We start from the raw sequence: 25,711 nt of genomic DNA, 5'->3' as shown, positions 1-25,711 counted from the left end.
TCTGAGATTTCACAATTTGATTTTTTTTACAAACAAAACAACAAGTTTTACAAAATGTTTGGCCAATGAAATGCAAAGATTTACAACCAATGCAGAAATCTGTTCGATACTTTTATCTGGGGAACACATTTTCAGAAGTTTCAGTGTTTCAATCGGCGAGGCACAGAAAGGGAATCAAAAGAGTAAAAATAATAATAAACAAATTTAAATGAAAATAATATATAAATTTTAATGATAAAACTATGCGATAAAACAGTTATAATATGTAATGCTCGTGTGTTACGAGGATATATCAGAGCTAGGGGTACATCACGGTATTTTTCTCTGCACATATCTGTCTCGGCCTACCGGCCTCGACGATATGTGCAGAGAAAAATACCCTCGATGTACCCCTAGCTCTAATATATCCTGGTAACACACTCTCACATATACTATAACTATTACATATTAACAACAGTGTTCCTTCATACAGCTGGATTACAAATACTTACAAGCAGGAGTTGGCTGGATTTTATCAAAGTGAAATTGAAAGCTGGCGGTTGTTGCACTTTTATGTGACACTTTTGAAAGTCAAGACCGAAGTGCTAGCCAGGATTTCTTACCAGCTTTTATAAACATCTGGATCTGAAATCCACCAACAAAACAGTAAAATCCAGAAATCCACCAAGATCCACCAATCAAACGATAGAAGGGTTTCCGAGGCCGAAACCCAGAATTTCAGCAGCCGCCATTTTGAAATGCAGCACGAAAAATAAGTTAGAAAATGATCGATAAATTGCATATAACAACGGTATTTAATGTATTTCTGGTGTTTAATAATCATAAATTACAAATAATAACAGATCATAAATTGTTCCTAGGTAGAAACTTTTGACTATAAATGGAATCTTATAAGAAAATATTGAAGTGGGCGGATTTCAAATATTTCCGCCAATGAATCTTTTGGTAACAATGAAATCTGGGAAAACTGACAAAAAGGTAAGTCTTTCACAATGTTATTGTAGTTTTCATATACAAAATGTTCACTTCTAATCAGTTCACACCAGTAAAGTTTATAACGTAAGTGAATCTATATTTTGTAAAGATCAGTTCACGACGCAGGATTTCAAAATCACAAGGATTCAGGATTTCATTGTAAAGTTCCATTGTCAGGAAGTCTTTCCTCAATTATTCATCAATTTTAAGTTCATGTATTAATGGTGTAACATGCAGTAACTTAGAAAAATATAACATAACATATTACAGGGCCCGGTATCTAGTCATACCGATTTCAGTCCCATATTTTGATGTTTTCGATTGCCCAAAGACAGATTTTAAGACATGATTAGTCTCGCAAGCTGATGAAAACATGTTGAACACTGTAATTCTTACATAGAAAATAGTAGCGGAGGCATTTAGTACCTTCAAACCTAAGCGTTGGTAAAAGATGTAGAATATTATTCCGTGTCATTCGTGGACAACCTCCCAAATTTTGACTTCCGCTTCCTTTCTACGCGGAATTTTCCCAAGTGGATATCATTGTGAGTGGCAGGATCCTAATCTGCTTTAATCGTTGCATTTTTAAGTCGAAGTTAAAACACATGACTTGATTTTGATACCTTGACTATTTCTTTTATACTTATTTTATTTTATTTGCAGAAGGACGTCCGTTTCTCGACATGGCTGGTTCGGATACGGAAGGGTATGCATGGCACAAATCTTGAGATTTATTTTGTAAACATTGACTAGATCTTCTTAATTTATGTTAAACTGAATTTAACAATTTAATTTGAATGTTAAGTAGACTGTTGTCTTTTTCCAAATGCCCTTGCAAAATCGCAGATTTTGGTGTAGTTCTGGCAACATTTGCCAGGCTGGTAACATTGCCCGATCGGGCTTATGACACAAAAAGTAATATTTCTTGAAAAATAATGAAGATAATTCTTTCAAACTTGGTCCATTTGATAAGCATAACAAATGGTACAAATTAGAATAAGAATAACTTGGTTGCCTTCAGTTTTGGTAGAATTATTTCCCCTTTTCAGGTTTTTATGACGCGTAATCTTTTAAGTCCAAAAAAACAATGTGCTAATGCTAAGTTTAAAACAAAAAGGGTTAAATGGCTTTCTAATGCTCTAAATTATTGCGCAAGTACATGAATGTAAACATTTTACTCTGCTTTCACTTACAGCATTATAGAGAAATGTTAGTCCTAAAAAAATTGCTCATACATCTGCACTAGAAACAAAGTATTTACCCTAAATATAGCCTCACTGTACCATTTCTCGACCCATTTTGCACCAGTAAATAAAGACTATTAAAGTATTTTCACATGTTTCACCGACATTGGCTAGTAGACAGACCCTTTTCAAAGCTGTGTATTCTTATTTTGCATGTTTATTCCACTTCATGAAGTTATGCGGCACTTTTAAATACAGACAGTAATGGTAGATATTGACGAACTTCAGAGAACCAATTCTCGACCTTTGACCTTTTAGGCATCATGCCACTAAATCAAAACAAGTTTTGTCAACAGTGTTTTATTGTTTTTACTTGAATAGTCCGTGGATAAATATTTATTCTCATCAAAACGAAAAGAAATAAACTAAACAATTAGCATAAAAATCTTGTATCCAGGTATGTAAAGCACCTCTACAGATGCCGATAATCTAGTGTTATGTCAACGTTGGTCGAGAGATGGTACCGTTCGAGAATTGGTACAGTGAGGCTATAGAATAAAGGTATTGGCCCACAAATTTGGAGCACTAGAAAGCCATTGAACCCTTTTCTGTTTTAAAACATTGCATTAAAACATAATTTTGGACTTCAAAAATTATGCATTATAAAAATCTGAAAAAGGGAAGTAATTCTAACTAAACTGAAGGCAACAAAGTCATTTCTATCTTGATAAGCATTATATGTAATGCTTAACAAATGGACCAAGTTTGAAAGAAATATCTTCATTATTTGTCAAGAAATATTACTTTTTGTGTCATAAGCCCGATTGGGCAATGTTACCAGCCTGTTTGCCCGACCGTGTTGAACAGGGTCGAATGCAGACTTCACAGCTTATATTTTGTGGAAGTTGCGTCTGTAAGTTTTGACAGCATAAGACTTTAGACCTGTCCAGACTGATTACCTTGCCAGATTGACTTTCTAAGCTCTGTACAGCATTCTTACAGATGTAGTGATTACAGCCCCCAGGGTTTTTTCTAGCTACTTTGGGAACATAGCCTGTACCCCCAAAATTGGGAACTTTTACGCGCAAATGTGCCGAATTTGGAAATATATAGTCCCATAGGATACTGGTTTCCCAGTGGTTTCCGGACCCAAGTAGTTTTCCGGACCTTTTACATGTCGTGCTGTATAGACTTTACACCGTCGTAAAGCATCTGGGTAACAATATCATATCTACACCTTTGTTGCCTTTACATAGCAGCGAAAACCTAGCATTACCGAACTTATTTATTATATGAATATCCCAGCTGTTTTAACTTACTTCGATGTAATGTTTACACAAGAGATTGTCAACAGCAGGGGAATTTCAGTTACAGTGCGCATGCGCAGAAATTGAGGCCCATTGAAAGTAAACATCACTCAACTGATGCTCTCTTTTACAGACGATGCAGTAAAAACATTTCGATAGTAAAAAATAAAACAATGAAAGTCAGAAAAATTGACCTATCCACTATACTACGGCATTAAATTATTGATTAAAAATAGGAACAAAAATAGACAGGGATTTACCTACGATAACGTCTATCAGTCAAATGTTTAGCAGTAGTGTCCATGCCCGAGTGGTCAGGGCGTTTAGAGTACCAATTTTGAGACCGGTCTTGTTTTTTTTAAACTTAATTATATTAAATGTTCTTAATTTCTTTTTTGCAATATTACCAGTCCGCTAAATACGTCTCGTCATTTTAGCGTGACATAGCAAATGTAATTAGACATATCTGTAATGAGCATATTATAAATCTAGTATTTGTTAAATTCTTGAAATAAACTTTTCAAATCGTCATCACGCATTAGAATTATTTTTTAATTTTGAATATATATAACGAAATCGGAAACGTTTACTTTTACAGAAAGGTTACAACTGTTACAATGAAAGGTCCGGAAACTACTCTGACTAATTTAAATATTAATGGAATTCATTGCCCCGTTTGAGGCCTCGTCTACATTTGTGTTATGAACGCAAGTGTAATACGAATTCTGCATGGTGTTAATGAAGAACCTAATTTTTTTCTGTGAAAATTTTATGTTTCTACTAGATTTTGTTTGATAGTTACTGGCAAAAAATAGCGATTTCGGTCCGGAAACTACTTGGAAACCAGTATAGTAGGGATGTGTTTAAGCACTTTCTCATACACTTGTTTCATATTATACAACCTCTTTAACATACTTTCATTACAAAATTGTCTATAATTTGGTCATTTTTGTGCAATTTTGATGAAATGTTTTTCAGAATGTAGAATGGGAATTTTTGCACTCATTTTGGGAAAAATACATATTTTTTGGCATTTGGAATATAGCCGAATAATAGCTATAAAAACAGCCGATAAAAAAACCCTGCCCCCCTCTGCCGCTGTCGGATATCAGCCAATATTTTTATTCTTTTAAAACATGCTGAGCACATATCTCAAACATTGAATATGTTTTGTTACAAAGTAATCATGTTTTGAAAAAAACTACCATTTACTATAAATGCAATAAAAAGTAAAGACAAGGTATTCTAAGTCTTGTTTCAACACAAGTTGCTTGTCCAAGGAATATATGAGAATAGATCTGAGCTTGATGTTACCAACAGAGCAGACACACAGATGTTCTCATCATTGGTCATAATAAAAAAACTTTCCTCCTTAGTTATTTGCAGTGATGGCATAGTGGTCTAACTCTAAGGCGATTGTTTATTATGTTACAAGTTTTTTGTTGGGACTGGGGGTTCGCTCCCTGCTGTAGCCAATTTTTTTTTATAGATTTTTTTTAATATGTAAATATTTAAAAAATATTACATTTGAAAAAGACAAAGCGGATCAATCAGTGCAGAAAATAATTTACGAAGGTTTTTTGTGAACAACTTCAGGTGAGGTATTGTGATCGCTCGATGTCTGTCTGTCGTCTGTCAGCATTTAGCTTGTGTATGCTGATAGAGGCATACTGATCTTCATGAAAGTTGGTCAGAATTATTATCTTGATGAAATCTAGGCAAAGTTCGAATATGGGTCATCTAGGGTCAAAAACTAGGTCACTAGGTCAAATAAAAAAACACTTCTAGTATGCGATAGAGGCTGTATTTTTCAATTGATCTTCATGAACTTTGGTCAGAATGATTGCCTTGATAAAATCTAGGTCAGGTTTGAATATGGGTGACATTGGGTCATCTGTGGTCAAAAAGTAGGTCACTCTAGGTCAAATCAAAGAAAAACCTTGTGTGTGCGATAGAAGCTGTATTTCTCAATAGATCTTTATAAAATTTGGTCAGAATGATTGCCTTGATGAAATCTAGGTCAAGTTCGAATATGGATCATCTGGGGGTTAAAAAGTAGGTCACTAGGTCAAATCGAAGAAAAACCTTAGTGTATGCGATGGAGGCTGTATTTTTCAATTGATCTGCATGAAATTTGGTCAGAATGATTGCCTTGATGAAATCTAGGTCAGATTTGAATATGGGTCATCTGGCTTTAAAAACTAGGTCGCTAGGTCATATCAAAGAAAATACTTGTTTTAACTCGAGACCAAATTTTTGGTCCAGTCCTGATGAAAATTGGCCAGAATATTTGTTTCCATGAAATCGCAAGGTCAAACATGTTTACATTGTTATGGTGTGTTTCTCAGGTGAGCGACCTAGGGCCATCTTGGCCCTCTTGTATCTATTTAATTGTCATTTAAGGATTTTTATACACCCAAAGGGACTAATTATGTTATACCCCCAATGTCTGTTCTTGCGATCGTTAGCAACTTCGTGTCCGCTCTGTAACTCTTGAACCTCTTGAAGGATTTCAAAAAAACTCGCACAAATGTTCACTACACCGAGACAACATGCAGAGCGCATGATTTGGATGTCTTGCTTCAAGGTTAAGGTCACATTAAGGGGTCAAAGGTCATATAAGTTTGTTTCGTGTCCGCTCTGTAACTCTTGAACTGCATGAAGGATTTCAAAGAAACTTGGCACAAATGTTCACCACACCGTGACAACGTGCAAAGCACATGTTTCAGATGACTCGCTTCCAGGTCAAGGTCACACTTAGAGGTCAAAGGTCAGATATGACTGCTATGTGTATATTGCTTAGCATTGCAGTGCTCTGTTTTTATTTGGCAGATCCCTTTTTTAGCCCACCATCATCAGATGGTGGGCTATTAAAATCACTCTGCGTCCGTGGTCCGTCCGTCCGTCCGTCCGTTAACAATTTCTCGTTATCGCATCTCCTAAGAAACTACTGGGGGGATTTTGACCAAACTTTGTCAGAATGATGTATTGGTACCCTAGTTGTGTCCCCCTGAAAATCAGACTGGTTCAACAATTTATGAGTGAGTTATGGCCCTTTGTTTATTTCTATATTTTACATAGATTTATATAGGGAAAAGCTTTGAAAACCTTCTTGTCCAAAACCACAGAGCCTAGGGTTTTGATATTAGGGTTTGAAGCATTATCTAGTGGTCCTCTACCAAGATGATTCAAATTATTTCTCTAGGGTCAAATATGGCCCCGCCCTGGGGGTCACATGGTTTATATAGACTTATATAGGGAAAACCTTTGAATAACCTCTTGACCAAAACCACAGGGCCAAGGGCTTTGATATTTTGTATGTGACATCATCTAGTGGTCTTCAACTAAGATTGTTCAAATTATACCCCTAGGGTTAAATATGGCCCCACCCTGGGGGTCATATGGTTTACATAGACTTATATAAGGAAAAACTTTGAAAATCTTCTTGTCCAAACCACAAAGCCTAGGGCTTTGATACTTGTAATGTAGCATCATCTAGTGGTTGTCTACCAAGTTTGTTCAAATTATCCCCCTAGGGTCAAAAATGGCCCCGCCCCGGTGGTCACATGGTTCATATAAACTTACATAGGGAAAAGCTTTTAAAATGTTCTTGTCAATAACTACAACATTCAAATTTGGACCACATGTATATTTTTGAGTGGCAAGATGAACCTTGACATGAGTTGACCTTGATTTTGACATAGTGACCTACTTTCACATTTCTGTAGCTACAGCCTTCAAATTTGGACCACATGTATATTTTTGAGTGGCAAGATGAACCTTGACATGAGTTGACCTTGATTTTGACCTAGTGACCTACTTTCACATTTCTCTAGCTACAGCCTTCAAATTTGGACCACATGCATAGTTTTGTGTACCGAAATGAACTTTGACCTTTACATTGACCTAGTGACCTATTTTCACATTTTTGAAGGTACAGGCTTCAAATTTGGACCACATGCTTAGTTTTGTATTCCGAAATAGAATTTGACCTTGATTTTGACCTAGTGACCTACTTTTACATTTCTCAAGCTACAGCCTTCAAATTTGGACCACTTGCATGGTTTTGTGTACCGAAATTAACCTTGACCTTAAGATTGACCTAGTGACCTACTTTCACATTTGTCAAACTACAGCTTTCGAATTTGGACCACATGCACAGTGTTGTGTATGGAAATGAAATTTGACCTTGAGCTAGTCAGTAAGTCTTGAAATTTGGAACACTCAAAAATGGCACATTGGTGGGCGCCAAGATCACTCTGTGATCTCTTGTTGTTCACTTAAGATAAAAAAAATTTTGAATTGCTTCCCTTTTATGTTACTATAAATAGCTTATTTTGAAACTTTTTTATTATTGGCCGTAGGGGAAAACTGAGACCACTTTCCTGTGGAACAATATGGATGGTACCTCCCAATTTTTAGGTGTATTTTGACATACCTGTACCTTGTAAAGATTTTTTTGTGGACTTTTTTTGGAAATTCTTCCCTTTGTTGTTCCTGTCCTTTGAGCTTCAACAGTCAAGTTCTTTAAATTTTGCTCCCATCCTCTGATGTAACCCTTCGGGCGTATATTGCCCTGCTTGGCGGAGCTCTTGTTTTCTCTTGTAATAACATCTGCAGAATCCCAAGGGCTTGGTTAGCCCCATCACTGGTAATAGCAATTCCCTAGGGATTCTGAAGATGTTATTACACAAAATGAACATGTTCTAATACTATTTTAGCATAAAATGCACAAAAACTAATGGCATTAATTATATCTCCCACCACACAGTGGTGTGGGAGACATTGATTTACTCCAGTCTGTGTGTGTGTGTCTGTCTGTCTGTCACAAAGCTTGTCTGCACTAGTCAAACATTTCTCATTCGATCTTCACCAAACTTGATCAAAATGTGTTTGGCCATAAGACCTCGGCCAAGTTCGATAACTAGCCAAATCCGCCCAGGCACTTTTGAATTATGGCCCTTGAATTACTGATTGGATCCATTCATCTAGACCATCCAGAGAAACTAGTAATTTTTCATTGGGCAGCACTGTCACAAAGCTTGTCCTCGCTCTAAGTCGAACATTTCTCAGCGGATCTTGACCGAACTTGAACAAAAGTGTTTGACCATAAGACATTGGCCAAGTTCGATAGCTAGCCAAATCCGCCTAGGTACTTTTGAATTATGGCCCTTGAATTACTGATTGGATCCATTCGTCTAGACCATCCAGAGAAACTAGTCATTTTTCATTGGGCAGCACTGTCACAATGCTTCTCTGCACTCTTTAAGTCGAACATTTTTCAGCGGATCTTCACCGAACTTGAACAAAATGTGTTTGACCATTAGGGGTGTAACGATACATCGAAATATTGATGCATTGCGATACTGAGTGTCCTGATAGTATGCATCGATAGAAAAGTCTTGATCCAATAACAATTGCCGATAGTTCCTTCAACAATCGATAGTTTTGATAGTTTTGAAATTTAAGTAAGTACAGAAATAATTTATAATTTATAAACCAAGAAACAGAGCCAGCTTTCATTTGCGGAAAATGTTAACGTCTCCATTACAATAATTATCCTCATGGAATTAAACTACCACAAAGACTGGGAAGTCTGGGAGATAATTAATAAATTTAGTTTCTTAGAAACTTAGATTAAATATATTTAAATAACCTGTTAATCTTAAATGAGAAAATATACTATGGACAGGGGTTCCACTAGACCTGAAAACCCGAGAGTCCCAGGACCATTGGGTCCAAATTTTGAAGGGTCCTTTTCCAAAATACAGGAGTCCTGTCCCAACACGTCGAAACAATGGATTATATTTTCTAGTATAGTAATACTATGTAATAAATAGCTAATAAAACAATAAAACCAAAGAAGTATAAAATACATTTTTTTTTATTTTATAGCTCTTTGATAAAACCAAGAACATGTTACAGCATAATAACAATATCTGTTTCAGGTCATATAATCTCATATTGTAAATTAATATTTATCAAAATTCATGTTAATTTGATGAGGTTTTTCTTCAATATTTTTATTTTTTTAACAGAAAAGTGCTAAAACACTAAAATGTATCCAAAACGTACTATCCGGATACTGGTACACTTTCGGAATGTCGCCTGAATGTTGTTTTTGCTCAGTTAACTTGATCCACTAAGGTAATCCAGAGATAGTTCCTCAAATAATGATGCTACTTTTCATTAAAAATTGCACTGAAAGTCAGTTTTTTTTTCAGAGAATTTTGGAAAAATTGCATATGTCATCGGGTGTAATTAGAATCATGAACGGACATCCTAAACTTAGTTTTGCTTTCCAAATTCATTAAAATTTGTGGATTTTCTTGTTGAAATTAATGTTTGATCACTAAACAATGGTCTAATTTAAAGTTTGCATGAAGAAATCTTGCAGGGCACTTTTCACATGCTCTGTAATCAGCTGGTCGCTTTAATACAGATAATTTAATAATTGGCGCCTTTTTGACAGTACACAATCAATACGCTTTATTAATTAATTAACACTTCACTGATTCTCATTACCTATGTGCTCTCGCCGTGACGTAACTTGCTGATAAAGAAAAATCGGCCAGGCATGTCCACAGGATAAAGGGTGGGATTTAGTAGATCAAAGGCAGGAGGGCATGACCGCGAGTGTTTATTTTGAATACACGTGTTTATCGTGGACATAGTTTTACTGTAGGAAATGAATGATAAGAGGAAGGATTATCAAAGGAAAATGCCTTCGGGTCCCGAGTGACGCACAGGCAATTATCATGCCGGGTCCTTTGAGCGTCTTTTGAAAATCTCCCGGGTCCAGACCCGGGGTCCCGGGTCAAATGGAACCCCTGCTATGGACATGGAGAAAGAAGGCTACTTGTATGATATAGCAAACTGTTAGGTAGGGCCCTTCATTTAGTGCTGGTACACCATAGTCCGATCGGTCAATTTTCGTCTTTTTTGATGCTTTGGGTTATTAAACATGTTGCCATTTGCAACAAAATGGCCAATTCGTTTGAGTATACCTGGCATAGGTTTATTGTTTTACTTACTGTTTTAAAGCCAAGGGAGGCAAAAAATAGAAAAAATGTTAAAAATATTTAATGTTAGATTTATTTCTGTCCATTTCAGTTATACAAACATCTCAATGTGTATTAACAGCAATTATAAACAGTGCCGTGTCTTGCACTGTGTAACAATGCCAGTTGGTAGTTTTACTGTATAAAACATAGTGGCTGATAACTATTGCAGTAGTATCGCAATAGTAACCTGCATTAGTTTTTCAGCAATATCAATAGTATTGCAATACTCAAAATTGGCCGCGATAGTCACCCCTATTGACCATAAGACCTCAGCCAAGTTCGATAACTAGCCAAATCCGCTTAGGCACTTTTGAATTATGGCCCTTGAATTACTGATTGGATCCATTCGTCTAGACTATCCAGAGAAACTAGTTATTTTTCATTGAGCAGTTGTGGGAGACATGCGCTTTTCTCAAAAGCATTTCCTAGTTTTTCATGAAATGCACAGGAATGTCTGCGTTGTTGGCTCATAAAAAAGGTGTTTTAACAGCACTTGAGCATGAAATCTTTAACACATTAATTCTTTTGTTAAAACTCCCAGTTAGTGAAAATAACAGTCGTCAAATGGTAGAACTTGAACTTGCATGTAAATGATGGTAAATTTATTCAGTTTCTACATGTAGTATGTATTTATTTTTATAATAGAGATGAAATTTCCACTGGGGCGGGAGCTATGGATGTCATGACCGCCCTACAAGAAGTCCTCAAAACTGCACTGATCAGTGACGGACTAGCACGTGGATTACATGAATGTGCTAAAGCACTAGATAAGTATGTTAATTTTAAGTTTCATATAATTTAAGTGAAGGAAAGAGATCACATAAATTTCAATAAAATTAAGATATAGCAAAAAAAAACAACCTGGGTTATACTTATTTTTGCTGTCTTGAGGTGGCAGTCTGGAAATGACTTGGCAATATCTGTGTGAGTCACTGACTATGCATTCTTGTTTAACAATTCTTCCTTCATAGCTCATTGTGTGCAAAAAATGTGAAAATTGCTTTCAGAAAAGAAGTAATTTGCTTATCACCATTGGTCCACTACCTTAAAATGAAATGAACAGTAAGAGTAAACAAGTGAGAACAGAGATAACTAGAATGAATCTTGCGATTGGTAACATGAAAAAATCTTTTACATGAAAAATATATAATTATATATTTAGACTTTCCATTTAATACGAATGATCTTATTTTGAATGCCACTGAAACAACATTCAAATGATTTTGAAATGTCTTTTACAGACGTCAAGCTCACTTATGCGTACTTGCTAACAACTGTGATGAAGCTATGTATGTGAAGTTGGTTGAAGCTCTCTGCGCTGAACATGGTATCAATCTTATCAAGGTAACAGCACTTGCATTGATACACATGGTCTTTACATCATTGTACTTTAAACTCATTTAATTCTGAGGGCTCAACTACTTATTTGTTGCTAAAGAACCTTTTGGATATGAATTTGTTGATTCTTAATCCTTACCTTGCTAAATTTCTGTAATGAACTTGTCCATCTTTCAATTTGGACAGTACAATGAACTTAAAAGGGGTGCTTTGCAAAAGATACTGAATGGCGAACAGTGCAGATCTTGATCAGACTGCATGGATGTGCAGGCTTATCATGATCTACACTGGTCGCAAATGCAGAATCAGTCGCATCCAGCACAATAAGGATAAGATATGTGTGAATTTTACTTTGGATTTAATTTCATAGATTGACCCTGTCATGAAATCCACAAAAACGGTTCTACACAAATATAAATAAATTGATTGGTCTTGTAAAGAATTAGTATGAAAGATTTTTTCGAAGGAATCTGTACAATTTATGTGAAAGGCAAAAGTATATTAACAATAATTATGATGAATAAATTTTGCCAATACAGGTTGATGATAACAAGAAACTAGGAGAATGGGTTGGCCTGTGCAAGATTGACAAAGAAGGAAAGGCTAGGAAAGTGGTTGGCTGTAGTTGTGTTGTTATTAAGGTGAGAAAATAGTGAAATGACTTGCTTCAGTTTACCATTAGTGGTATTTAAACCTAGGAAAAGATGATTTCAGGTAGAATTAGCAGTGTGCGACATTTACGGTAGCCCGATCGCAAATGGCTACGAAGAAACGGCTAGGCCAACAGAAAATCGGCAGACCGTAGCCCGTTGGGCTATGAAAATTTCTGAGAAATAATTTGGCAAAAAGATCATTGCAAAATGGGTCTCGCGAGGGAGCGAAAGGAGCGAAATAGTCATTTCTAAAGAAGCTTCAGACTTCGCTCAAATCTTACCTCAAAGCGAAATTCAGGTCGTCCTATTTTTTATTTTCGCTATCTGTTGATAATTTGCACCATGTCATAAAGTGCGTTGAATACACATACACACACGCCGATAGCATTATTTAAGCTCCACCTACTTGGGTACTTGTGAGAGAAGTGTGAAAGCGAATCAAATTATCCGTTTCACCATAGGCAACTGTAATCGGCCAGTCCGCGCTGCGGATACGTCTTTGACACTTAATGTTTAATTGTCAACATGTGCGAGTCGTTTTCTAAAGAAATTTTTGATTAACAGTGAGATTAATTGAAATTATAGACACAAATATTTGGTATCCATGGTAAAAGAACAACATGTAAAGTATTTACTTCATAAAACTGACTGATGGATGAATTGATTTGAATATGTATTTCTAGGTTTGACACGGTTTACTTCCAGTTTTATTCGAATGAGAGACTGTTCACACAAGTAGTGACTCAGTATTAATAATAAACTCCTTTCATCCTGCATTCATATATTACACGATATGGCACCAAAAAATCGGCGGGTTAGATACAGCACCGTCTTGAACAGATAACTTTTTTCTGAATTTTGTGATGAAACAATAATCACTGTATTGTAAATGTTGGAACTAAGAAAATGAATGGACATCGAATCACTTCACAGCGTTGAGGTAGAAATATTAAAAATCAATGGAGTCTTCCTACTTCTCCCTAAATCATCTAAGATCAGCTTGAGGGAGAAGTGACTTCTCCCAAAAAATTGGGCCTAGCGAGACCCCTGACAGACCTGGAAAATTGGTTGGGCTATGAAAAATTCTGTCAGGCTACAAAAAATAGGAAGTCCGTAGCCCCATTGGCTACGGTGTTAAAAGTTAATGTCGCACACTGAGTTAGCTTAAAATTGAAGTTTTCAGGACTTGTACCTTGATCTTTTGGCGATATTTTGCCTTCAACTAAGAACTTGCAGAACGAGAAACATTGTTTGCAACCTTTAGATGTTAAGAATAAGGAAAGATATTGTATATAAAGTTTAAAAAGTATTTTTCAAAATATTAGTGGAGAGCACTTGATAAAGGAAACTTTGGAGAGTAAAATCAGATAACCAATGATGAAAAACAAACTACTCATGCTTCCTCGTCTGAAAGTAGTGTTGAGAATTGTTTACATGTATCTGATGGTTAACATGTTTTCTCCATACTTTTGAGTGGTGATACCAAGATTACTTCTTTTTGTTGGGTATATTGTCTCATTGTCCATATTTTGCTCTGAGGTGAATTATACTTTACTGGGAATCTGGAAACACTTTCTTGCATGCCTGACAGGGTTTTCCTTGGTTCACTGGTTGGAGTTGCAGATGGGAATATCCACCTAAACAAACAGTTGCCTTCAAGTCAGATATTTCTGTCTGCAACTTCAGCCAGTGAAAGGTTCTTAAACCTCTGTCCGGGAAGAATGGCCAAGTAGAAAAAAAACTTCCAGTTGGCAAGCTTCAGCTTGTATGAAGAGAAGATAAATGACAATGTTAACCAGTGATGAAAAACAAACTACTCATGCTTCCTCGTCTGAAAGTAGTGTTGAGAACTGTTTACATGTTTCTGATGGTTAGCACTTTTTCTCCATGCCTTGAGTGATGGTATCAAGTTTGCTTCTTTAGTTTTTCATTGTAAGAATATATGACTTTGGATGTTTTGGAAGAATATGCTTTTTCCTTGTGCGTAATAAGCTTCCACATATCATGTCCGAAACCGCAACGTCTTGCACATCAGTACAAATATGGGCAAACGCATATTTCTTGGCAAGCTGATGGACTGTAACGATTCCCGATAGAGGCAGTGCCTTATTTCATATTATGCATAAATTCCTATGCTACTGTACTGAAACAGATTCAATTTATGAAGAAATGCGTAAATTCAAATGCTACTGCAATAGAATATATAGGTTGAGAGGAAAGCATACATTTTGTTTTAGTTCTTTTATTTGAGGGATAGGGTATGCAAGAAAAGGAATTTCCTTGGTTCTAGGTATGGCTGGAAATTTTTGCTCTTCGGTAACTGTGTTTGCTGTAACTCTGCATAACCTTTTTGTTGCCTAAATGGTTATCTTCAGCCAGGTATTTCTGTCTGCACCTTCAGCCAGTAGTAAATATTCTTATAACCTTTATCTAAATATTCTTATAACCTTTATCTGGTAACCGTTAGTATCTTCAATCAGAAAAAATCTTTTAAATTGCCTTACTAGTCTGGTGGGGAGTTCATAGACAAGTGTTAACCAATGATGAAAAACAAACTACTCATGCTTCCTCGTCTGAAAGTAGTGTTGAGAATTGTTTACATGTATCTGATGGTTGACATGTTTCTATGATTTTCTATCCATGCTAAAGTTTTTGTTGTAGAGAACGTACTTCTGGAATTCTATATAGATTTAACTGAATAAAAAAGCAATATAGATTTTACTGAATAAAAAAGCAAATTTTTACAACAGTGAAGATACTTTACTCACGTTTAAGATCATCTCTCTCTCTATATATATATACACACACAAAAGAAATGCCCTTGAAACCACCAACAGCCGAGATGTACATGTTATTTTTAATACGCCCAAAGGGGGCTATTGTGCTATGACACCGGTGGCCATCTGTTCGTTAGCAGTTTCATGTCCGCTCTGTAACTCTTGAACCCCTTGACGGATTTCGAAGAAACTTAGACAAATGCTCACCACATCAAGACAACATGAGAGCAAATGTTTTGGATGGCTCGCTTCAAGGTCACACTTTGGGGTCAAATGACATATGACTGTTTCATGTCCGCTCTGTAACTTTTGAAATGTTTGAAGGATTTTAAAGAAACCTGGCACAAATGTTCACCACATCGAGATGAAGTGCAGAGCGCATGTTTCGGATGGCTCCCATCAAGGACACACTTAGGAGTCAAAGGTCATATCTTGGGCGTATATTGCTCCACATTGCGGTGCTCTTGTTGGATAGTAGGCAAGTCATTCTATCAAAAATATAGGCCCTACCTTAAACAAATTCCAACAGAAACTTTCTTCATTTCCTTACAATCTTTAGACATTGTAGTATTGTAGAAAAAAAGTCCTCAAAAAAAATCCTGTCGGAAACTCAGAAAATGCATCATGTTTAATGGCATCCTTTATTCCTTGAACGATTCTCATAAATTCTTAGTTGTACTGTCAAAATAATAAGCATGCAAGAAAAACAAACATTTTTGTGTGATTTATTATTTTTATATAATACTTATGCTATTCTGATATTTCTATAACATATTTTTCAACAAGAAATACATTTATCTCCAGGAAATTTTATACCAGTGGGGTCAAAATACCCCACCCACTTGCATTTACATTGCAACTCAAAGAGCACCAAATAATTTGCCCAGTAAAACTAGCACATCAGTAACAGTTCCAGGTTGCTGTATAAAAGACTAAACAAAAAGTATGCATGTGTACTTAAATAGATAACAAATCACTATAAGATGAACCACATCATAGCAAAATGGGCCATATGATATGATATTTCCTTAACAATGGGAAGGTTAAAAATAGTTATTTTCGCATCATCTTTATCATGTTACAATAGCAACCGGTGTTCAAAAAACATTATTATAATCATAAAGGAAACCCCTTAGTATATTCACTGTTCTTTACTATGCGCTTTTAAATGTATTATGCATAGTGTATCATTGTGACGAAAACACAAGAGCAGCCCAACAATCTAACCTGCTTAGCCTGTATTATAGAATAATTAGATAAAATATGTATAAAATTCATATCTGAACATTCCATTGTCAAAAAAATATATTAATACGTACATATGTATTAACTTTTATGAATTATATAAAATTACAATGCATTTAAATATAATGATGCTGCTTGTCATATCAGGCTCACGTAGGAGTATGTCGGAATATTATCACGTTCAATTCAATCTCAAAGTTAAAATATTTCTAGATCTACATTTAGTTCTCGTTTTCTTTTGATTACAACAGTTGGCAAATAACGTTCACTTAAGTAAATACAACTGTATCAGCTAATAATTTTCGAACAGTTAAGCGTACTTAAACACCACCAACATGCTCGAATTCTTCACTGCCAACCTTCATACTGTTTGAACAACAGATGCCTCTACATCCTCCACATCCTACAGAACAGGAAAGTCCATGTTTCCTGCAAGAACATCTTTTTGTATCACAATTGATTTTACAATTACATTTAATGATGTTAAGCAACCTTTCTGGTGCAGCGGACAAATGTGTTTTAAATGGAACAAGTTTATCACCGGTTGAACACCAGCCCCATTCCAGAGGGTTTATTGTATTGCCAATCCACGTTTGAACTTGATGGTACACTCTATAGCTATGGTACTTCGCGGCTGCTTCTGTCGGGGTAATGTCTGTACCTGAACTACACATGTGCTTGTAGCTGCTTTAGTTATAAATTTTCTGTACCTTAAACTGTTCAGTGGTGTTTCAATTAATCCATTATACAAACACTTAAATGAATTTTCTCCAGCTTTCGCTACCTGTTCATGGGATGAACCATTATTTACAAAAACATGTGCCTGTTGTCTAAAATAAGCATCTGTTGCTATCTTCTTAAACACCGCACCTTTACCAATGCCATAATTCGTGATGTTGTATCACACCCGCTGAAAGCATGAACAAATGGTAATAATCTGCACGTTTCTGAACCTAATGCACATTTTGTCTCTTTTATATCCCATATTCTCTTCTTTTTCATACAATTCTTCGAGTCGGATGTGAAGTACAAGCTGTTGTCTGATTCGTTTGCATGATAAAGAAGTAAAACGAGTAGATCGGTGTCCTCACCAACAACAATAGTTGGAAAATCTTTCGCTAATTTTACTCCTGTTTCAGCTATCAGAACATCAGCATCACCACCAGCGTTTAAAACACAAATTTCCCGGTCTTGCATATGCTTTGTTAGAAGATTGATAAATCTTTGTTTGTTTTCTTTGTTTGACAAAACTGACTCCTTTTTTGTTTTAAATGGTGTTTTCCCATCAAATTTTACTTCTGTTCCAACGACCCCCCTTGTTCTTCGCTCATGAGTTACGTCTTTTGTTGACGGACCGTTGCAGTAGCCATCAAACACTACATGTGCTTTACCATAGCTCCTCTCGACGTAATCTGTATATCTTGAACAAATTGAATCAAACGATGATCCACATGACCAAGGAATTCTTTGAATTAACGAGCCACCATCTAAGACATAATGAACATTTTCATCTGATATAATGTCTGTACCACATTTGCTATGGTCCCATATAGCCTTGGCCAATAATGGTTTTTTGTGGTTCGCGCAAAAGTCCAGCAGAATCAAACAGAGATGATGGGTTGCCACAAAGTTCATACTGGAAAATATCTTCCTTCTCATCTAATGTTATGTCAGCAACAGCAATAAGACGTTGGAATAGAAGTTGTGAATCAACATGTATTTCCGCTCCATCAACTTTCACACTGTTCTTTTTTCCTAACGTTACAGCTTCATTCTTCCTTTTAAATGTATACTCGATAACTTTTTGATCTGTCATCCCCTTTACAATACCCTCACCAACTTCTTTTGCTGTATCCGCATTTACATTTTTATCTGCAATAACTCCTGTTTCAATGTTTCTTAACTCTACTTCTTCTGCGAATGGATTTCTTTCTTTTAAAAAGTCTATAAATGTATTTCTGTCCAGTTCGTCTCTTTTAATTCTTGATTCTGTACTTTCCTTATACTGCTCACTTGTTATTAATCTATGCTCTGTAAATTCCTGCATTGCATTATTAATCTCAGCCATTGCAGGGACAGAAAGTAACCAGTGTGCTCTTGTGCTTCTGTCATCCCTCTTCTTCTAGTTAGACCACCGACCGACTTAACACTTCGCATTAAGACCTGCTCTATCGCCAAATCCGTTGAAAGACCTCCCCAGTAGCGATCGCTCCTGCGTACAACATGAAACCCATTGCAAAATGCGTTATGAAGCTGTGGGTTGCTATCAGGAAGACTTATCATCTGTTGGAGATACAGATAAGCTGATTTCAGGTACAAGTTGTGACCGGCTGCTGCAAAGAATGGCAGCATTTTCTGCATGGATTTCAGATGTAGACACCAGTTTCCAGTTCACTCTGCTTTGATAAATGATTTTAGTATATCTATCATTTCCATATATTGCAGCCAAAGCCTTGCAGTTTTATATTTCAAAAGGTCCAACTTCATTTGTTCATAGCTTTCCATCAATTCAAGTATTGTTTTGTTATTTTGCAGAGATTCCGGGGCTCGTCTCTTATTCAATATATCATGAAGGATGTCTTCTACTTTAGGAATGTCACTGTGTTCTGTGCTTTTTTCTTTGTTAATGTCACTTTGTCCCCTTTCTTCTACCTTGCGAATGTCATTTTGTTCTGTGTGTTCCACTTCGTGGATGTCACATTGTTCTGTGTCTTCTTCTTTGAGAATGTCACTTCCAGTTTCTGGTTCAATGTTATCATTTGTATCGTCTTTAGTTTGGATAGAATTGTTGTTACTATCCGAAGATTGATCTTTCTGTGCCAGCATCTTTTCAAGCAGCAGAACATTTAATGCGTCATCTACAAGAAAATGTCCTCTGATTGCCCTGTTTATAGCTTTACCATCAAGCATATGTCCAACTGTATTTTCAGCATAAGCAGTCGCAAGAAGTTCTTTCAGGCCAGTATTTTCCATTATTCTGCCAATGCACCCTAAAAAGCTCATCTCGGTATGAAATCCACCCAACCGTACCACGACTGATTTAATCTTGCTTTCACTTGGTTCATTTTCTATAATATTGAGTGCCTTCCAGTACAGAGGCTGATCGAAGGTAAGAACCGGGGTTGTATTCGATTGGTTAGATTGTGATACTACAGAGTGCAGCGTTGAAAAGATACAAGACAGGTCACTTGCACTCATATCAATCATAGGCATGAACACCAAGGATGACTCTCCGGGATACTTTCCATGATGTACCATCTGCATAAATCCGGACCAACCTGATGACTGTACTCCCAACGGTCGTGCAATTTTAATCAGGAAGTCAAGTTCTCTCAGTGGTTCTTCAATGTCTGCTAAATCAATTAAATGTTTAAATATCATCTCTTCCATTTTGTTACTCTTTTGTTTGTAGAAATGAATGTCAATTTTTGCAATATCAGTTACTTCTTCATTTGCTACATGTACACGTGGGATAATTTGATTCGTTTTAAGTCTAGGAGTAACAGCTGCAATTATGCCCATCCCATGAAATGTGTTCAGTCCATCCAATGTACAAATGTTATGATCGACATTGTCGGCTATGTATTGCACAAATTCATTATTAGTTGTGTGAATAGTTGTTCCCTGTGTAACTGCAGCACAAGATTCATATTTCAGAACTTCTTGATAAGAGGAACAGAAACCAAGACTATGTAAAGATTCAAGTAGCATTTTAGAACCAACTAGATGATGGACTTGCACACCTAAACCTATCTGTAGTGGTGCGATAACACTCCTTGGGCAGGCAGCTTGCACAATTGCTTGACCTATAGATGCAATCTTCTTTTCTCCTTGTTTGTTATCAATTATCTTATTTAGGAATATTTGGAGACTTTCAGGGACATACTTAACGTTAGATTCAAGTGACATAATTTCGGATGCTGTTGGATAAATTTCTTTTGAATACTCGCCAGACTTATATCACTGAAAATAAGTTTTGCTGCTGTTAGTATGATAGCTTTCTGTTCTGATTCACTATCTTGTTTGCCATTTCTATTATAAAAAGAATGTAAAATGGAATGAGCTGTACTTTTAAATGTTACAACGTCATGTTTCCCATTCAGTTCTGATATAATGATAGCATCCCCAAAATGTTCAATCATTCTTTTTTTCATATAAACTGTACCATATGCTTCATCATCCCCACACAGCTCTGACATAATTTTCACAAGATCTGACAGTGTTACCTGATCATGTTCATGATTTTCAAAATACTTCATGGTATCAAAGAATGCGTCTTCTATTTCTTTTTTAGTTGGTCTACCTTTTTTTCTTGTTTGAGAATTAACAGGAGATTTATATGGCGTAGGAATTTGATAACCTGTCCTAAAATTAACCCTACAAACTTGATGATATCGAGCTTCAGCAGCTGGAAGGTCGTGTACAAATTCAAGCCTACAAAGTACATCATTTCCCCATTCATCATTTCTCTGTTTACACACATTTTTTATTGTTTGCTGAAATTCTAGAGTTCTAACTGGGAAAACGTCATAACCTCTATTATTTTCATTTTGTTTTGCGTCAGTACCACAAAAGATACATTTACTTTCAATATCAAATGCTGTTTCACCAGATTTCCGTGTCTTTACACTAGAGCTTAAATCAGACTTTTCTTTTGATGTTCTAAGCTGGTTTGGGTGACAGTAGACCCTCCTACACTCAAGATGTACTATCTGGCCCGGAGAAACACATAGCAGATCACCTGAAAGAAAACGTATGATTTAGTACATACCTGATTTGACAAGTACTTCAATAATCTACAGTCTAATACTACCAGTGTTCACTAGGATCAAAGTATGGATTATATTTTAGTTATGCATGAATTATAAATTGACATAATCAAATTATGCATTATTCGATGCATGCTTTTAATTACATATATAAGGTAAAAAAAAAAATTTAAGTTGATAATAAATAATTGTTCATGTATAAAACAGGACATAACTGGCTTCATTGTTCTTCCATGTCCTCTGAGAACTGAAATCTTTCAACGCAGAATAATTAGAAAAATAAAAAATTGTGTACCTTTCTTCTTGCTAACTGTCACTAAACTCATGCACCCATTTGTACCAAGCTTGGCAGTAGGACCTTCATCTTTTACTTTACAAATAACACAGGCTTGCTGCTCAGTGCTGGAAAACAATATGGAGAGTTCTTTAATATATCACAGCGTACTTCGTTAATACTTTATGACAAAAACAAATTCGAGACATCTAGTGTACATATCGCATTGATGTGAATAGACTTCCGTTGCAATAGTTACCTGGTTTGAAATAAAAACGAAATCATTATTCATTTTTTCAAAACTAAACTAAGTTTCATGAATGCCGTTCAGATATAACTTATAAAATTTCAAAATCATCATGGTCTTACTTCATGCTCATCGCCAGAAAAAGCAGTAAGCAGCAGTAATCAAAGATAATGTACATCTGTTTCAACAGCTTCTCTTTAACAGTGTTTCAAATAGTCGTGCTACGCATTCCATATTTCCTGAAATGAACAATAAATAAATAAAATAAATTTACTTTTTTTCGTTTTAAATAGAAATAAATGGGTTGACTATGTTACAATTCACTACAATTTAAACTTTACAATGAATCATAATATCTTTTCTTAATCAATTTAACGAAAAACAAATATTATTTCGAATAATAATAATATATATTCGTTACTTTCAGTCAAAAATACACGCAATAGCCTATTTGCAGAGTTTTTCCATTTTTCAATTTATGACCCAAAAACGCTTCCGTAGATTTATTTTTTGGTTATATTCCTTATAGGCAACGTGTTTTTCTATTATTTTTTTTTCATAAATACCTGTTTTTTTCATTACGATTATAGATATAAATACGTGTGTTTACTGTACTAAAGCTTATGTGGCCAATACTGGACATAATAAAGTGTATTAGCCTCTAGTAAACAAATCGCGAAAACATAAAACATTAAAAGACCTTGCTTATTTTCGCCTCTTTTAAAAAGTCGTAGTGGCGTAAATGTTGTATTTATTGTTGCAAATAAACGTATATTTACCAATCCTGTGAAATATATTCGTCTTGGTGGTTAAATAAACGGATAATGTAACACTTTCACAGTAAACTTTGCGTTAATCATATATGCAGTACCGAATATGACTATAGGTAGTACACTGAGCGTACAATACACTGACTAGAGGTTAGGGTTAGGTTTAACATAGGTATATCATACTGTACTACCACCAATAACATCAGTACTGCATCTAGAGCTAACCTAAACTTTGCAGACGCTTTGTTTACGTCAGAACCGGAAGTAGGAAAACGAGCGATATGGTGTATGGTAATGGACATCGTCAGAAAACGAACAAAACATAAACTTTCCGACGTTGTATCTGAAAACCCTGTCGCCCGATTTTTGAGGACTTTTTTTTAGTGTTTCACTTCATATTAAAGAACATATTTATCATAAGAAAGTTTCTGTTGGAATTAGTTTAACGTTGACATTCAGAATAACCGGCCTATAGGTTTGTTGCCCATGTGGGCCACCTTGTACACTGTTGCTTTGAACAATCTGTAGCATATTTGCTAAATCTGTGCTCAATGTCTCAAGTGTTTAGGTGGTAAGCGTTCCCTTCAGAAAAGGCAAGATGTGCAAAAGTGGAGTCTACAAATTCTTCTTATTCTTTTCAGTAAATCGGGGAAGTCTATTTTTATGCCCCCGAAGGGAGGCATATTAGTTTTCAACTGTCCGTCCGTCCGTTCGTTAGTCACAACGTTAACTTTTTGCATGAAGGCACTTTACTCGCGAACCACTGCACCCAGGACCTTCAAACTTTACTTGCCGATAGTACTTATTGAGTATACCACCCCTACTGACTTTGGGGTCACCAGGTCAAAGGTCAAGGTCACAGGGGCCAACGTTAACTTTTTGCATGAAGGCACTTTACTCGCGAACCATTGCACCCAGGACCTTCAAACTTCACGTGCTGATAGTACTTACTTAATACACCACCCCTAATGACTTTTGGGTCACCAGGTCAAAGGTCAAGGTCACAGGGGCCAACGTTAACTTTTTGCATGAAGGCACTTTACTCGGGAACCACTGCACCCAGGATCTTCAAACTTCACATGCTGATAGTACTTATTGAGTACACCACCCCTACTGACTTTGGGGTCACCAGGTCAAAGGTCAAGGTCACAGGGGCCAACGTTAACTTTTTGCATGAAGGCACTTTACTCGTGAACCGCTGCACCCAGGACCTTCAAACTTCACATGCTGATAGTACTTATTGAGTACACCACTCCTACTGTTTCTGGGGTCACCAGGTCAAAGGTCAAGGTCACAGGGGCCAACATTAACTTTTTGCATGAAGGCACTTTACTCGTGATCCACTTCACCCAGGACCTTCAAACTTTACATGCTGATAGTACTTTACGAGTACACCAACCCTTCTGACTTTGGGTCACCAGGTCAAAGGTCAAGGTCACAGGGGCCAACGTTAACTTTTTGCATGAAGGCACTTTACATGCGAACCACTTCACCCAGGACCTTCCACTTCACCCAGGACCTTCAAACTTCACATGCTGATAGTACTTATTGAGTACACCACCCCTACTGACTTTGGGGTCACCAGGTCAAAGGTCACAGGGGCCAACATTAACTTTTTGCATAAAGGCACTTTACTCGCTAACCACTTCACCCAGGACCTTCAAACTTTACATGCTGATAGTACTTTATGAGTACACCAACCCTACTGACTTTGGGGTCACCAGGTCAAAGGTCAAGGTCACAGGGGCCAACATAAACTTTTTGCATGAAGGCACTTTACTCGCAAACCACTTCATCCAGGACCTTCAAACTTTACATGCTGATAGTACTTTATGAGTACACCACCCCTACTGACTTTGGGGTCACCAGGTCAAAGGTCAAGGTGCTGTGGGGGCATTTGTCACCATTAGAGTCTTGTTTTAAATTAATGCTATGCTGTTAGTCAGTTAACCAGTGATGAAAGATCAACTACTCATGCTTCCTCATCTGAAAGTAGTGTTGAGAATAAGTTTTTCTGTTTCTGATGGTTAACTTAAAGGTGCCTTTTGATTATTTCATTTAGTTTTTTGGTGGGTATCTATATTCCTTTATCAGTACTGGTCTCAACTTGCCTTCCTGTCTTAGCAAGTTGCCTTGTGCTGTTGGGACGGAATGTGAAGTGGGGCAATATGCATTTGGAATTTAGAAATAGTTCCTTTGAGTAAATTATTTTGTCATCTATTTTAATGTACCATATTTTCCGTTTCAGGATTACGGCAAAGAATCACAGGCCCTTGATGTACTTAACGAGTACTTCAGGAACAAGAAATAGACTTGATAACAGGAAAAAAATAAGAGAAATAACCTGTAAAATTGTACAATAAAACAGTGCAGTTTTGAGGAAATATTGTGTATCTTTTCTTTTTATGCCCCAGGGCATAGAGCAATTAAACTGCCCATTTGTCAATCCATACAACCAAGATTGCCTAAAGCCCACATTAATGACCCGATTTAGTTCATAACTGGTAAAGCCTACAAATTGACATATAGATAGATAGATAGATATGACTTTCACCTTCATTCGTCCGTATGTACCAGATTACCAACAGCCCCCAAGAATGACCAGATATAATTTATATTGGCTAGACAATCATTTGACCCATATAAATTACCTTTACCTTTACATGCTTTGAACTTTGATAACATTTTGGTCATTACTATTGAAGATTGAACTTAAGGTATTAGATCACTAATAGTATTGTTTACAAAATGGCCTTGGCTTGATATATTCTGAAAGGTAACCGTGTTTTGCACTATTTTGCAATTTTTAAACAACTTTTACCGTGCCATTTCTTAGCCCACCATCATCAGATGGTGGGCTATTCAAATCACTTTGCGTCCGTGGTCCGTCGCCCTTCCGTTAACAATTTCTCGTTATCGCATCTCAGAAACTACCAGGGGGATTTTGACCAAACTTTGTCAGAATGATGTATTGGTACCATAGTTTTGTCTCCCTGAAAATCGCATCATCTAGTGGTGGTCTACCAAGATGATACAAATTATTTCCCCCGAGGACTAATATGACTATTCATTTATATTAATTAAGACTTATGAAGAAATACAAATTTC

The 25,711-nt window shown here is 36.3% G+C and overlaps 1 protein-coding gene across 1 annotated transcript; it reads left to right on the top strand.

The window, feature by feature from the left end:
• The first annotated feature begins 1,408 nt into the window (after positions 1-1,408).
• On the top strand, positions 1,409-24,987 carry LOC123524119 (40S ribosomal protein S12-like). Its single transcript, XM_045302068.2, has 6 exons — positions 1,409-1,520; positions 1,639-1,681; positions 11,176-11,301; positions 11,772-11,874; positions 12,408-12,509; positions 24,852-24,987. The coding sequence occupies exons 2-6, from the start codon at positions 1,659-1,661 to the stop codon at positions 24,912-24,914; spliced, it is 417 nt and encodes a 138-aa protein (XP_045158003.1). The 5' UTR covers positions 1,409-1,520; positions 1,639-1,658; the 3' UTR covers positions 24,915-24,987.
• Positions 24,988-25,711: the final 724 nt, after the last annotated feature.

This window comes from Mercenaria mercenaria, chromosome 3, assembly GCF_021730395.1.
Source record: "Mercenaria mercenaria strain notata chromosome 3, MADL_Memer_1, whole genome shotgun sequence".
NCBI classification, from domain to species: domain Eukaryota; kingdom Metazoa; phylum Mollusca; class Bivalvia; order Venerida; family Veneridae; genus Mercenaria; species Mercenaria mercenaria.
This window is presented reverse-complemented; position numbering and strand designations above follow the sequence as displayed.